Source organism: Corvus brachyrhynchos, unplaced genomic scaffold (genome assembly GCF_000691975.1).
Source record: "Corvus brachyrhynchos isolate BGI_N302 unplaced genomic scaffold, ASM69197v1 scaffold331, whole genome shotgun sequence".
Lineage (NCBI taxonomy): Eukaryota > Metazoa > Chordata > Aves > Passeriformes > Corvidae > Corvus > Corvus brachyrhynchos.
In genome coordinates this window covers 2,387,596-2,403,610 of record NW_008237229.1, presented here as the reverse complement: position 1 = coordinate 2,403,610, position 16,015 = coordinate 2,387,596, and the positions used below count along the sequence as shown (strand labels likewise).

General features: G+C 37.7%; 1 protein-coding gene across 1 annotated transcript; it reads right to left on the bottom strand.

Annotated features, from left to right (window-relative positions):
* Window positions 1-382: 382 nt before the first annotated feature.
* On the bottom strand, window positions 383-15,737 carry RNMT (RNA guanine-7 methyltransferase). The gene is made up of 10 exons (XM_008630079.2): window positions 15,454-15,737; window positions 13,110-13,242; window positions 11,547-11,669; window positions 10,390-10,505; window positions 8,621-8,802; window positions 7,860-8,024; window positions 6,622-6,739; window positions 4,855-4,956; window positions 3,396-3,429; window positions 383-2,183 (listed from the first exon to the last, which is right to left on the bottom strand). The coding sequence occupies exons 1-10, from the start codon at window positions 15,682-15,684 to the stop codon at window positions 2,146-2,148; spliced, it is 1,242 nt and encodes a 413-aa protein (XP_008628301.1). The 5' UTR covers window positions 15,685-15,737; the 3' UTR covers window positions 383-2,145.
* Between the last annotated feature and the right edge of the window lie 278 nt (window positions 15,738-16,015).

The window sequence follows — 16,015 nt, the reverse complement described above, 5'->3', positions numbered from 1 at the left end:
AGTGATATTACCAATGTGTACAAATACCCAAAGGGAGCTTGTAAAGACGGGGCCAGGGTCTTTTCTGTGTGCCCAGTGACAGGGCAAGAGGCAATGGGCACACACTGAAACACAGGAAGCTCCCTCTGAACATAAGGAAGCATTTACTGTGAGAGTGACCAAGCACTGGCACAGGTTGCCCAATGAGGTTGTGGAATCCCCACTGTTGGAGCAGCTCAAAAGCTGCCTGAACAAGGTCCTGGGAACCAGCTCTGGGTGAACATGCTTGAGCAGGGGTGGGGGTTGGACCAAATGAGCTCCAGAGGTCCCTTCCAAACTCAACCATTATGTGATTATGTGACTGATATGTTAAGATCCACTTAAAAGAGGAAAGACACTCCACTGTATTCCCTCTTTTTATTATTATTTCTTCCAAAAATAGCATAACAATGTATTTTCAAATGAAATTTGATACAAGAAATCTAACAAAACTAGCCTTGACACACACAAATTTCAAAGAAACATTTCAGCACTTCTAAAGTGTCATCATTTTTAGCTAGTTCATGAGTACTAATTCTAGCAGACGAGAAGATCTTGTTTTAATTTCAGCAGCAGAACTGACAGATTCTACTGCTTCAGTGAAGTTTACAGGTGTTCTTCTAGTCAATAAAAAAAACAGGAGTCATGGAGAAAAGAGTATGACCTAATTATAGGGGGAAAGCAATACAACTACAAACTCATAAAATTTGAACATTTAAGTCTTAACAGAAATGTCCTCTTCTAGGTTTACTATACCTTTTCAAAATATTCATGTACCATCATCATTTCATCTCTATGTAAAATCAATTAGCCAACAGCAGCCATCAGCTATTGTTAGCCCAAGAATGGAGAGAAAAAACATGAAATATTTAGGCCTTCTCAGTAATGGGTGGCTACAAGCATGTGGAAAGTTGAGCAAACACCATCCCAGAAATCCCTAAGCCAGCTCTAAGAGACTAACAAGCAGTTATGATGGTAGTTAGGCACAGTTCTGCATACTGCTATCATTTGATTACATTCCCAAACAATATTTGACTCTAATTTGGGGATTGTTACCCATAGGTACCAGAGTGTGTACGCACATACACAGCCCTCTCTTCCAGAGGGAACTGCTGGTATCCTCAAATGTTACCCAGGCTCCCCTTTTGGTTTATGATCCATGACATGACCATGTTTTTAATGCCTTAAGACTGCAGTGAGGTCCCCATCACCACCAACAGCTCATCCTGTTGCTGAGCCCATTTGGAATTTTATGAAACAAGAAAGAAAGGCATCCTCAGATCTGTCTAATAAGTTTCAAGAAACACTAAAACTATTGAAAAGTCAGGAGAGTCTTTAATACAATAAAAAATATTCAGTAATCTAAATTAAGCAGCTGCTAACGATTACTGCATAGCCTTATTTGGAAAAGAAAGTAGAGACTCGAAACATTAGAAATGGAGTACTTTCAGAGCAGTTTTGTACAGAACAAACTCATTTAATCTTGAAAGTACCATGAAGTGACACTACGTATCAGCAAGCAGGAAAAACAAGAACATTGTGGGATTTTACCATGTAAACTACACCATGAATACCACTAAGGTAGATTTACACTGCAGGCTTGAGCACAGCACAGAGGTTCTCAAACTGACTCAGGTATTCTTTGCTCTGCATGCAATGTAGACATACCCTCTATGTCTGAATAGATCTCGTTATGAATTCACTGAGCTCTGCAGAACAGTATTTAGGCCCTCATTCTGCATTAGCGAAGTCAACAGTCATTCTTCCATCAACTTCAGGAAGTGCAGGGTCAGGCTCATAATCACAAGCATACTTCTACTAACAAAACATTTGTTTCTAGCAAAGTTGTGTCAGTTCAAACACAGGTTTTGAGAGCATGCAGATTGCTTACAAATGCTTAAAAAGACTGGTTCAGAATCTTTCTTATATATACACACACAAGTCCATCTGTCACAGACAGGCAATGTAATTCTGAATCATGAGCTTGCTCTAGTTTTTGGTAGTGTCCTGCACACGTCTGATAATTAAAAAATAAAAAATAAAAAAATAGTTGCCACAATGGATTTCTGATCATTCCAACTTGCACATGGATATGATCTCTTCTTGCTGCATCCAGTACGTGAAGTTTTACGGTTGCTTCTCAAATGCAAATACCAAGTAAATACCTAAAAAAGAAAATGGGAGTATTTAAAGTTTCAGCTTTCTTGGTGACTCAATTAAATTTTCAAAATGTAACCAGTTTGATATTATGCCCAAACAACCTGTTAGCAGATTATTGAAATTACAAAAGATCTTGTGATTTTCCAGTGAGAAACTCTAGCATTCTACTCCAGCATAGTTTTACATGTTTTCAGAAATGTGAATGAAATTCATAAATTACTGTGCCATTCTACACATAATGAAACATTCACTAGTGCATAAAAAGCCACATGCAAGTTAAGTTTAAAGACTCCTTCACACATGCAGTAATGGACAATCAGGGTTGAAATGATTAACTTCATTTTTAATTGAAAAGTGAATGAACTCATGATACATATTACCAATTTTGCTCTTTTAAATTTTGATGGACAAAGAAGAAATTACAGCATTTTTTCAGTCCAGAACAGTTCTATTAATGGATACTCATACAGTCCACACAGCACCCTTGGAAAACTCTTAGCTGATACCATCAATACCAGATGTTCCTGTGCTCCATACCAGACAGATATGTTAAACCAGTTACTTGAAATCATGGGTCTAATTAAACATTTATGGATTTCCACTTGAATTCAATGTTTATTTTAATGAATGAGGTGCATAGCTACTTGCAAATTTTTCAAGACAAGCTTATCAGACATTCCTCAGCAACAATGCAAAGTTCCATGTAAGGAACAAGCTGTGATTAGCCTCTTATCAGAAGCTCAATTCTGCAAATGTTTCTGGAAAAATAGACTACTTTGGAAACACAGTAACCACTGAATTTTTAAAGGTATAAAGCTTTTTTTAGGTATAAAAAGGTATAAAATGGTATAAAAAGCCCCTCTCAGATAATTGAGATAGTACTTCTAGATTGCTGGAATTGATGTCTACATTATAATTCATACATTCAAAAATTAGATCATAATTTAAGAAAGCAGAGTGAAGATGTTTCTCACCTGTGAAGTAAACAGCATTTTTTTGTTTTTAAACTACTAACACAACCAGGATAATGGCCTGCAAAAATGCAAATCCTGCTTGGCTGCACTTAGGCTAATCTACACACAGACATTTGAATTACACAAAAAAACCCAACATCTTATTATATTCAAAATTTGGATTTGCTTCCATGACTAACAGGCTATTTTATACACTTTCCAATGCAGTCATTCAGGCAATATGTTTTCAAAACCATTACTTACTTGTTGCTTCCCATTCAGATTTACTCAAGGTTCCCTAGAAGGGGACAAAAAAACCCACAGTTTCAACAAAAATAAGGAAACAGTAAAACACTGATTTAACTCCATCTTTCACTGACCAACATCTAACCACCCACACCAACTGGCTATTTAGGGGCAAGAATGCATTACTTTAAACCACAGATACTTATAACTTCACTATGATGGTAGGGAATTGGAAGACCCAGATGATGGAACACACCTAAATTAAACAGGTACAGAAGAATGGGCCAACAGTCTCTAGGTGTGGATGCCTCTGCAATGCAGAGCATGCCTGGGTCCATCAGCACAGCTCAGTGTGACCTGACCTGGCTCCAGCCACTGCTCAGATCCAGATGCCCAACACTTGTGCAGAAGTCACGAAAAGGCGCCATAGTAAAGAAAAGGCCCTACACCATTGTGCTGCCACATTCCTCAGAACACTGCCTGCCTCCACCCAGCAACACCCCACAGCCCACAGAAACTCTATTTGCAAGAGACTAATTCTCAGCCTCACTCACATATTCTGGAAAAACAGCCTGCTTTCCGGCCTAGGAAACTCCCAGCTCAGGTGATCAGATGAAACCAGGGCAAGGAAAAAGCTGTTGCCATCTACCCCACCAATTAAGAAACATAAGGCAACAACAACAAGCTGATTTTCTGCTCTGCCCACTCCATCCCCTTCCAAGGAGTCCTCACTGGGGCCATGATTTAGTCCATATGCTACCCACTGACCAAACCTGACCAAATGGTTCACCTTTTAAAACAGCACTTGGCAACAGAGGTCTGACTTGGCCATTCTCATCTTCTTATGTCTATTTCTTAAAACAAGCATCTTTCTTTTAAAATTTTTAGATTTCAAATGTGGAGAGCAGGTTTCTTTTCCCTCTTGATTTATATATACAGTAAGAGGACTACACCTTCAAGAATTCAGAATGTGAACAGTAGATGAATCAGTGATTAAAAGAAAAACCGAAACAACAAAACCTAGTGGAAAAACTTCAAGCTGACCACCCTCATGCTGTACTGATGAAAATGAAAAGAATGATTTTGAATATATACTGTGTTATGAAGAAAGCTTTGAACTCTTCCATCAGAGGATTGGAAGTAACACTTTAAATCAGCAGTGTGAAGATTCAGAAACGTAAGATTCCTCAAATTAAGAATAGGTAGAAAGAACAGCTGTCAAGTAAGATGGAAAAAATATCCTTTCCCTTCTGCATTATTACACATTTCTTAACAGCTACCAAATTAAGTGAATTCAGTTCTTTGAGTATGGGATATAGATTAGATGAACCCCTCAGCCCTGCAGCTCTACAATTTTTCACATGCAAAGAGAGACTCATACCAACTTCAGCTGAAATGAAGAAGGCACAACAGTTGGAAATATCAGGACCTCAATTTTAAGACACCATTTGCTCTAGTGAAGTATGAAGGAACTTACCAGTGGTAACTTTGCCTTGCCATCTTTGATAAACTCTTTTGCGTGCTCATAATCATCGGGTTTATCAGAAACAAGCCTGGAATCACCAAGTGTAGAATATGGCTGGAGAACATAGAAAAAAAATCATTGAGTAGTGAGACACATGAATCACATCAAGTAAAGGGTTGGCCACAACACAGTCCAGGACAGAAGTCAGTAATTCTTAAGAGGATTTTAAATTTAGGTCTCTCCTTTACAGCACCCTCAGGAACAGGTTTGATGTTCCCTACATACCAGAAAATCTGACACCCCAGATTTATAAATTTTTATCCTTATGTCTCTAAAGCAGGGGAAACAGAATAACTATAAGCACTCTCCTTCATGTACAGCTCATTATGAGCATTACACAGATATACCTTCTTTTAGAACAGCAACCAAACAAACCAGTATCTCTTCGGCAGAAGTACTAAAAAGTGGGCAACTACAGTTTCAAGACGAACAATTACAATGCTTCAATAGCACACGAGCTGTAACACAAGTATGCAGTAGATTCTTCAAAACTAAGACATACTAATTAACAATCCCAGTTACTAATGATCTGTATGTAACAATTCAGTCCTCAGTTGTTAAGTGGCCACTGCCTTAGGACAACCCTCACTTTCCTAAGAAGGAAGATGGTAAGTCAAAGGCTGTGTCTCTGTGCTACTGCCGGTGTGAGCCCATACACAGCACCATCACTTTTGGAGTTAACAAGGGCAGTCAAATTGCAGCCCACGTGACTCAGCTGAGTAAGTCACAGATACTTGACTTGGTTAAGTGCTGAAGAATTCTACTGTTTGAGGGAGGAGGGAGGCACAGAGAACTTCGAGTAAAACCAAAGCCTCAGAGGTGGCATGGAAAAGCTTCTCTGAAGCTGCTAAAGTTATCCAGGGTAAGAGCCTGAGGATAAAAAAAAATGTAAAAACATTGGGCAAAACCATAAGCTCAGTTACAGTTAAGTGCCATTTTCTTCTACAAACACAGCCTGTCCTTTTATTCCTACAAAGATTCCTTTATGTCTTTTCGCTCAATATTCCTTGTGCAAAGATCCAGCTTTCAGTCTCTCTGCTGAGGAAGAAATAGATTACAGTCACCACTATCTGACACTTGGCATGATTCTTGGGCTCCTGTTTCCTACTTCACAAGAATGAAAACTTGCTTCAAAATTGAAATATTATCTTCAAAACTTGAATCATCTATTGGGTGGGACCTGTGCTGAACGAAGGGAAGAGTGTGAGGAGGAAGGAGAGGCAAAGTGTTACAGACTGCCCACAATCCCCATTCCCCTGCAGAGGAAGGGAGAGGAGGTCAGGAGTGAACGAGCGAAGCTGAGCCTGGGAACAAGCAGTGGATGGGACAAAGATGTTTTTAGGTTTGCATGCATTTCTCATCTTTCTGCTACTTTTTTTTCAATAAATTAAATTAACCTTCTCCAGGTTCGGTCTGTTTTGTCTGTGACAGTAATTGCTAAGCAATCTCCTTGAATTTATCTTGACCCACAAGTTTTTTTTCCTATTTTCTCCCCCCATCTTGTTGGGAAGAGGGAACAAGAGAGCAGGTCAGTGGGTGTCTGGCAGCCAGTCACGGTCAACAAACCAGAGTCACACTTTCAGCCCCAGGAACTAAATATTTTCTATTGGTAGCCCTTAATTAATTGCAAAATGTTCACAAAGGGAATTTCAATTATTGCACAAAAATTAACAAGATGTAAAATGCTATTAAACTTAAACAAGGCAACTCCAAATTTACCTCCAAGGCCTGCATTCTCCTTAACAGCATTTTATGCTCCTCGTTCTTGATTTTTTCTTCATAGAATTCTCGAAATGTCATTTTGTAGACTAATTTCATACCATGCTTCTTTGCCATTCTGTCAAAATAATAAGCTTAATTATGGAAGTCGCAAAATTGTTGTAGCTTTATTTTCAAAGGAACAACTTTAAGCCACAGTGACATCTTATGGTCTTCACTAGGATTACACTTTTTTTTTTTCTTAGTAAAGATATTTAGATGAAAAAAGCTGCAGTACCACCACAAACTGCACTTTTTAAAAAAATTAAGACAACAAAAATCTACACAGAAGTCATTTACAAACATTTTAATAGAAAAAGTCTCTTCTCCCAAAACACAGAAGTTCCATGTGAACTTCCAGACAGACTACACTTTTCCCTGCAGTATCTATCATGTCAGATATTACAAATATATTTAGAGAACTTCTTTCTATTGTATTTAGTGCCTTACATCTCAGTTATATGTAGACACTGTGGACATGCAACACTGAAGTTACAGCTGTCAGTGACAGATGCTGTTATTTTTCACAGACAACTACAAATGAAGTTCTTGAACAGGCTCAACAGGAAAGCTTAACACTCTTTAATCATACTGAGCTTGAATAGCAGGAAAATACCCAGTATGGAAACATTTGTCTGTACCTCAGGATACAGCTGGGAAAAGCAAATCTGAGGTCACACAGAGAGAACAGCAAAATGTATGCTTACAGGTGAAGACCATTTAGAGGAAAAAAAAAATTAGACATAGCAAAAATCCTATGAACATCTAAAGAAAGGTGGAGAAGAAAGAGGTACTATGCTGAAGAAGATATGCAACAAAGCTTGCTGAAAGACTAGAAAAGGGGTAGAAAGAAACCCCTCAAAAAGTTACAATTAGAGAAGAAAAAGCTGACAGTTCTAAAGGTTTGCTGACAGATCCAACATATCAGATACAGATGTTCTCTTGTGAGACACAGTTTAAGTTCTCACAGCTTCTGATCAGAGCACCTTCAACAGAGTCCAATGGACAGATTATAGCTGTGGATGGAAATGCAAGAAACCTCTGTATTTGAAGCAACAACAAAAATTCAGAACTGAAAAATACAGTAAGAAAGACAAAACGTAACTTTCTGCAAGCATTATGCAATGACACATAAACCAAACAAACGTTTATTATATTCCACAGCTTTCATTGTATCGTGAATTTAGAAGTTAACTTACTCTTCCAGTAATGGAAAGTAAACCAAAAACTCAGGGACGTCAACCACTTCTTCCAAGTGGAAATCATACTTGCAGCCAAATAAGGGATAGTCTCCCTTCTTTTCAAATTTTACGTTGTACACATCATTCCCAAATGAATTTGTTTCTGAAGCTTCGAGTCTCTTTCTATAAAATGAGATATAAACAAACATTTATTGACCAGTATTTAACAGGCAGAGAAAACTACACATAAGAGGCCTGAAAGTGTTTCTCCCAGTAATACTCAGTGATTTCTCTGGTTTCCCACTTCCCTTATCTAATACAGCAATGAAACAATGAAATGAAGCAGCATACTGGATTTTAACAGTTTATCACTCCTATACAACATACCAAGGACTAAATGGACCTAGAAGATGAACTTTTAGTCCAGACACATGGACAACCTACATTGACAAAACAGGCTTCTTGAGGCAACAGCCACAAAACCCTGACAGTTTTTCCCCAGGCTGTGGCCATTTTGCCACTATTTAAGTCATGACAGAGGGCTGAAGTGTATGAAGATCTATATACCAGAAGAGCCATGAGGACAAGAGACAAGGGTTAGTATTGATTTACCTGTTTGAGTCAAGTTCATGAGTGAGATTTTTTTTGACTAGAATCCAAAACTGTTGCAAAAAATTTGCTTTTGTTTGCACAAACATATTGGAGCACTGCAAGAACATCTACCACTTAACAATGCTCCACAGACTTTTGGAAGACTAATAGGACATAAAAGTACTTACACAAGTTCAAAGCTATTTGGAGTTGTGCCAATGAAATAACCTCCAGGAGAGAGGTTCCCACAAGCATTTTTAAGCATCATGTCAGCCTGCTCATATGTCTCAAATGAATAGTGGTAAACAAATTGACAACTGCAAATGTCAAAGCGCATATCTGGATCGCTGTACTTGGAAGACAAGAGATCCTGCAACAGATAAAAAGAAACAAAAACTACAGAAACAAGCACGATTCACTTAAATCTTCTAACAAATGCACTACTTCCATAATTCTTTGAATTCTCTGAAGCTTCTCCTTTCAGCCCCCGCTCCTTTGCAAGTTCAACAAAGACAAGATGAAAAAGGTAAGAGTATGAAAAAACTGTCTCCTACACAGAAAACCATACACAACATTTAGAAACAACAAGAATACACACACATTTCAAAGTTCTAATGTCCTCAAATTCTTTTCAGTAACACTGCTACACCTGAAAGACTGAAACCCAAGGTTAGTTAACTTAATAGTTTCCAGAAGTAATTTATTGCTGAGGTTTTATAACTGGCCACAGCTTAGCCAGAAAAAAATACTGTAGAAAAATGAATTTCGGTTTACTAAATCTCTGTAACGAAAACTTACCCATTAAACATGCACTTGAGAGAAGGGGTTGTTTTAAATATGGTAGTTTTCCCTGCCCAACGAGTTTGTATTTGTCTGTATTCTCACCTGTGTTCATCTCCAATGTACTCCTCCCCATCCCAGACCAACTAACTAAAATCTGAAGAACTTGGAGCCCTTGAAATTTGTCAGGTTAAAGCTTGCTTTGACCCTGTACTCAGCAGACATAGAGAAAGACATAGAAAAATGAGAAACAGAGGTGGGCAGAATTAGACAAGCTGTGAGAATCAGATTTTGCTGGATATACAACATTCATGATACAGATCCAAAGTCAGGGAAATTAACTTTTGTGTGCAAGGATAGACAGAACAAAGCATGCAACAGAAAATATGGATGCATCTAAGACTGAGCTGTAATAGCAACAAGAAAATCATCCCTTTCTTTCCTGGCCAAGTCTCTCTTCTCTCTATCCCCCGACTGTAAGCTTGAGTTGAGAGAGAGGCTGTGAACCTGCAACAGACTATTTCTCCGAAGAAGGAAAGGCAACCAAGAATTCAAGCAAACAACCTTTTATGCAAGGCTGAGAACAGGTTCAGCTTATCCACAGATATGAGGATATGAGGTTCTGTCTCTCAGCCTCCATCAGCAGGGAACTCTCAGCCTGCCCTTCTAGGAAGCAAAAGCAGTTCTGGTTACAAGACTGTCTCCTAAGCCTCAGCCATGCATTCACCACTGCCTCCAGAGAGTTTAAGAAACCGGCTCTACCACACAAGTTTTAAAGGTACAAATTACAGTAACCAAAATGCCACTAGAAAGAAAAAATTTTAAATAAAGTGTACAAGTCAAACCAGAAAACATTCCTTATTTATTCCAGCATTCACCGAGACAGTTTTCCACACCTCATGCTGTCTCACAGAACTCCAAAATTAAACAATCATTCCGTTCCCCTTGTCAAGTAAAAGCCAGTGAAAGCACCAGATTTATTATCTGGAAAAGACATTCAGGCTTCAGGAATGCTACACTATACAACAGCAGCAAAATGCACCTTCTGCTAATCCCTATGGCTGATTCTCCTGGTAGTACAATAATCCAACCTTAGAAATACATATACCCCAAATGTTACAGCACTACCATAAAGGATGTTAAATCTCCAAAATATTGCAAAGCATAGCAACTGTACCTTGCTACTATCTGCTTGTATGAATTCTGCATCAAAAATACGTTCATTATACCGACATCGGGATTTCATTTCTTCGTAGCGGTGCTTGCACTGCTGCACAGAAATGTCAGCAATGTCTAGATATGGAAACACAATAAAAATAATAAATAAAATTTTTAGAAGTGTGAAAACTGCTCCCCAGACAAGAAAACTGAAACGAATACTGGAACACAGAAGGTACAACATGGCAGGATAAAAAACTGATCTTCCGTTCCGTTAAAACAACGCAGCTCCCTGGGATTCTTCATATTCTTAAAAATATAAAAGATGTTGAAATGCAATTATTTCTGATATGTCACATCATGGGAATTTTTTTTAGATTCTAAGACTGTTTCTTTCTCAGTCATCAAGTTTCTGACAATATGAAATAAATTTACCTGAGAGCTTTGTAAGTAAATGAATTAAGTGTATTTGAATACTACCCACTGAATAATGCAAGAAAGAACTGTAAAATGTGAAGTACCCAAAATAATTCCCTCTGAAAGAATTTTAGTATTTAATTAAATTTAGAGTTAAGTAATACTTCCTCTGATTATCCTTGGGATACTTTTTGAGAAAAGGGAACATATATCTTCCTCCCAACATCTACGCCAATTATTCAAATGAGATTTTTTTCACCAGACTTCAGCTCTTCCCCCTTTCTGAGTATAAAAATCTTTAGTTGATTGTAACACCCAAGACCATTTTTTGTCACAACATTGGGGTGTTTATTTGGTTTTTTAAATGCAACTCTTCTGTATGTGCTTCAGAACAATTAAAAATACTACAAGCGACTAGATGTGGGAGAAAAGACTTAAAATACAAAACGTCAGTCTTTTCCCCAGGGCCACATTTTGCCTAAGGCAACCTGTGGCAATGGTGGTTTTCTTTAGTGATATCAGTTTTTATTTAGGAGTTGAACTGAAAGCTAAATACACAGAAAACCAGTGATTCTTATATTTCTGCTGGCAGTCAAGTTGTATCTTCAGTTAAAAGACAAAATACAATTTTTTGCACAAAAGGTGTTCATTACATTCTTTGACTTAGTGGAAAAAAAGAAATAATAAAATACTGGAGATGTGCTTGGTTTCCCATAAAAACTGATGTACTTTCCCTAGAAAGTTATCATGTCTTCTTACCAGTACAGACGAGTTTTTTAATTCTGCCTTTTTTCCATTTCAGTAAGTCTCCACCTTTTCCACATCCTAGATCCAAAACAGTTATATCACTCTTCTTCTGTCGTACCCGGTCTATAAATTCACCTAGAAAAATAAAAACAGGGAGCATATATACACATCTCTGCATTTCACTTGCATTGCACATAAAAGCCTAAAGAACCAAAAAGGTTTGGAATTTTAAAACACCTCAGACCTTACTTTGCCTTTAAGTTTTCTTAATATTACAAACTTAAATCTCTTTTTTTTTTTTCCCAGAAGGATAAAAGGAACCACAAACTTTTAAAACTGCATGTAACTTAACTGAAGCTCTGAACTGTTTCCCTGGCTAAGGCAAAACTGCACATGGCGAAACAACCGCCCTGTACATGAGGAGGGAAACAGGGTTCCCTTTCATTAGCATGATAATGAAGGCAGAAGTTATTTGAAAGTATGAGAAAGCCTTTTCCAGAACGTAAAACCCAATTAAATGCATCAGCCACAACATCTCCTCCCCGTCACCTTACAAAAATGCATAATGTTTTCCACTCACTCTCCCAGGCCTTGCAATAAACAGTAGCTACTCCTTTGCTGTCTTTCTACCCTACATACACCAAGTACATTTCTTCTCCTCTCTCCACCCTGTCTAGATTCTCTCTGCTCTGACTGACGTTGGCATATTATGTAAAACATATCAGCATGCTAGCAACTTTTCTTCACAGTAGGTGACATGAAATATGTTTTGATACAACTGCTATAAAGCCACACTGCTGAAATTCTTTATGACAGAAAGGCTTCAACACAGGCTTCAGGAACAGCTTTATAGAAATCTAAATATTGCTTTTAACTGCTCTGATACAACACAACAAAAAGCAGCATGCTAACACAAATGGTGCCAACATCTCCTGGCACAGATCCCTCTTCATGAACCTGTGGGGCTGTGCTGATGATTCTTTTCTTTGTTGGCAGATATCTGATGGTTTTGTTTCCTCAGTTTGGAATTAATTTGTGGAACAACAGACTTCGCCTTTTAATAAAAACCTGCTGATGCTTAAAGAACTACATCCTTTAGCTTTCCATCTTTTAAACTGCTGACTATGAGTAATATAGAAAAAATTTATGTGTTCAAGCTTCCTGCAGAATTGCTTAACCAGGATCTGAGCACAGACTGCTTTAGGAAAATGCCTAAGAAATTATTTGAGATAGATTGAGCTGTTCTTGTTTGAATCTAAGAACACTTAGATTCTTTATGATTTAAAGCTGTATTTTTCTCTTTAAAAATGTCATGGAGAACAGTTTCCAGTATGAACTTTTTAAGTCAGCTGATCTTTAAAACATAAGCATATGCTTGGCACTCCAACAATACAAAACACTAGTGCAGAGATTTGAATTAAATATAAACATAAGACATTTTATTGCCGTTGAAAAACTTACTATGTATTATGAGATGAAGTGTCACATGCAACATGAAAAAACAGAAAAGTACCTTTTGATACAAAAACTAGTTACATTTTAATCATGTCTGAGCAATCAGTTAAGGAAGCTTACCAATGAGGACACTCTTTGTCCAATTATTAAAGTTTCGGAGGTAGAATATGCGAGACTGGCTACGTTTGTCCAAGCCAACTTCTTGAAGTTCATTATAATGTGCAGCTACTGCTTGCCCATGGCCAATCACACGCTGCAGGAAGGAAATCACACCACAGAAGGAACAGACTCAAACAGGGAATTCTTTTTATTACTTGTTCATTTAATCAAAAGACACATGTGGTCACTTCAAGGATTTAAGAAAGCAAACAAGCAGTACTATGAAGAGCACCATCATTATAAAGAGATTTCCCATATCTATCCTGATACTGATGTCAGTGCTTCAATTATTAGATCAACACTCACAAATTTAATCCCCTTTGAAGTTGATTCAAGCAATTTTTGGATGACAGATATTGCCCAGCATCTTTCCTTCAGAGAAATACTTAACGTTCAGTTCTTTAATACTCTCACCACTCTCAAAGAACACATTTCATTTCTCTTAAGCTTAGGACAGAAGAAGAGGATGTTCCTTCTCAAGGAACTTTCAGCCTCTTCAAGGAGCCTGTTTCAGAAATTCAGTGTTTTCATCTGACAGAAGTGTATAAACTGCCAATTTAACCAAAATGCCAACTGGCTGATGTCACATAAAGGCCCAAGTGGACAACCCCACTGCCAGAGCTTTAAACAGACCATGGAAAAGGAATGAGAGAAATCATTTGACAACATATTCCATCTAATGCTTAAGAGTTAGCTGTAGAAATGTCTCTGATTTAGCCTTAACTCAAAATACTCCAAGAGATTTCTCTGCAGCCTTAGCTTTAAGTACTACAAGACATTTCTGTCCCCTGTTACACAGAGAAGCAGTCTAGATCCAGATATTATGCTCCCAACATTTCTTCACCTTGAAAATAATCTTCAACTATGTACATGAAGTGAAAATAAATTGTAAATAAAATCCAAAGTAACAGGACACAGACAAGCAACATGAATTCTGTGAGGTACAAAAGTACTTGAAATAACAGTACTAACCAGAATTAAGCCATTAAAAGCATTCCCAGCAGTTCACTACAGAAGTCAATATCCCTGCATCTCACTATTCAAATAGCAGTTCCTCAAGGGAAAAAAAGGTTTGGCTGATACATGTGAATATGTGAATTCTTCAGTGTTTCATATAATTTTGGTAACATTCAGAATGAACACAGACTTACTTGTCTGAAATCTCTATAACCTCATCATCTGTTTATCACCACCCTGGACTGACTGATACTAACAAATATTTTGACCACTTCTATTCTTTTTCAGGGTAAGCACAGATGGCTCTCTGAATGGCCACTGAAGGTGACAGAAGCTAGAACAGCTGACTCAGGCAAGTGTGGGGGACATACTCATACAAACCATTAACACATCTCAGCTGCAAAAAGCCATCAGCAACAACATCTAGAGGCTCGCAGCTATGTTCCATCACCTCTCTACACCCTTAAGCTACACGAACCCAGTGTGGTTCTTGTTCATCTAAGCCTTACCCCACCTTATTAAAAAGAGGAAAGGGTTAATAGTGTTTCTACCACAACAAAGGGAACCCTTTATTTTGCCAGTCTGCTAAGCCATATATTAACATCCTGGGACAATTCTGGGCAGAGAAAGAAAACATTAGGTCAAAGATCTTTTCAAATTATACTTAAACATCCGCAGAAGGATAAACTAGACTGGTATTAAAGCATTAGTTTCTACAAGCTCATACATAATAAAGGACAGCACCATGTAAAACATTACCCTTTTCACCCTCCCAGGTGGACATATAAGAGGACATATATTTTCTGCTACTACTGTAGTCTTAAAAAAAAAAAAAACACCTGTAAGTCTTTCACTACTTCACTTTGCCAACAAATCATATTGAAATTCTATCACAGAGGATGCAGTCTGTAGAGTTTTGTAAACTATACAATACCTTACCAAGGAAATGAAAGGACAAAATTACCTTATGGAAGAACTTCCCAAGCACAGGTAACTACGCTAACACACAGATAAACAACATACATGAGACCTGAGTTCAAGATATGGGATTTGGACTAATGCCAGTAAACCTTACATTACACTACCAGATTGCTACCACATGGATGATGGAACAACAGTCTTAGAATTGGACTAACTATGTGCTGAGATTATCATTTTAATTACCAGTCCTCCTTCTCCTCTGTGAAGCCCAATATCACTTGTGCACCTGTTATTTCCCTAGGAAATATTTTGATATTTGGTGTTTTGTGCTGGCTCACACATGTCTAGCATAAATATTTTCAATCTTTTCTTGAGCTGAGGCTTCGAAACAAGGATTTGAAAACGGCTCAAAATAAATGATACTCACTACTTTCTTAGAAGGTTCATCTTCAGAATCTAAATTCCTCCTCTGTGCTCTGCCATCCCGATCACCACTATCAACCTCTTTTTCATTTTCAGTGGACTGCTCTGTACCTGAAGCAGAACTATTGCCTTCACACCCAAGACCTGAAGCTGACTCTAAAGCATGAGGTGTTTTCTCCACTTCTTCATCCAAACTCTTCTCTTCCTCTTCTTCTGTCTTGGTTACATCAGCCATTTTGACTGGTCCACTGATTAGAATGGAAATCTATAGAGGGAAAAGAAACAAACAACCAATGATTTTCAGCGCTGAATTTCATTTACTCGTGGTTATGATCATGACTTTCAAACATAACATTGGCATTTCACCCCAGGCAACGTACAGACTTCAAATTTGGCCAGTTATTTAATAAAGACAGCACAATAAAATATGTGGAACTTAAAAGTAATCACTAAATAAGATCAAATTAAGACAAATTGTTACTTTTCATTTTAGTTTTTCCTATGTATCTTTATTGATTCAACTTCGACATGTTACTGTTTTTTAAACTGTAATCTCCCTCTTTCCC

Excerpts from the sequence above, each read along its gene's own strand:
- RNMT (XM_008630079.2), bottom strand. The coding sequence starts at position 15,684 with ATGGCTGATGTAACCAAGACAGAAGAAGAGGAAGAGAAGAGTTTGGAT. Across the intron at positions 10,506-11,546 it reads TAAAAAACTCGTCTGTACTG|ACATTGCTGACATTTCTGTG; the intron begins GTAAGAAGACAT and ends TTCCATATCTAG. Across the intron at positions 8,803-10,389 it reads TACAAGCAGATAGTAGCAAG|GATCTCTTGTCTTCCAAGTA; the intron begins GTACAGTTGCTA and ends TATCTGTTGCAG.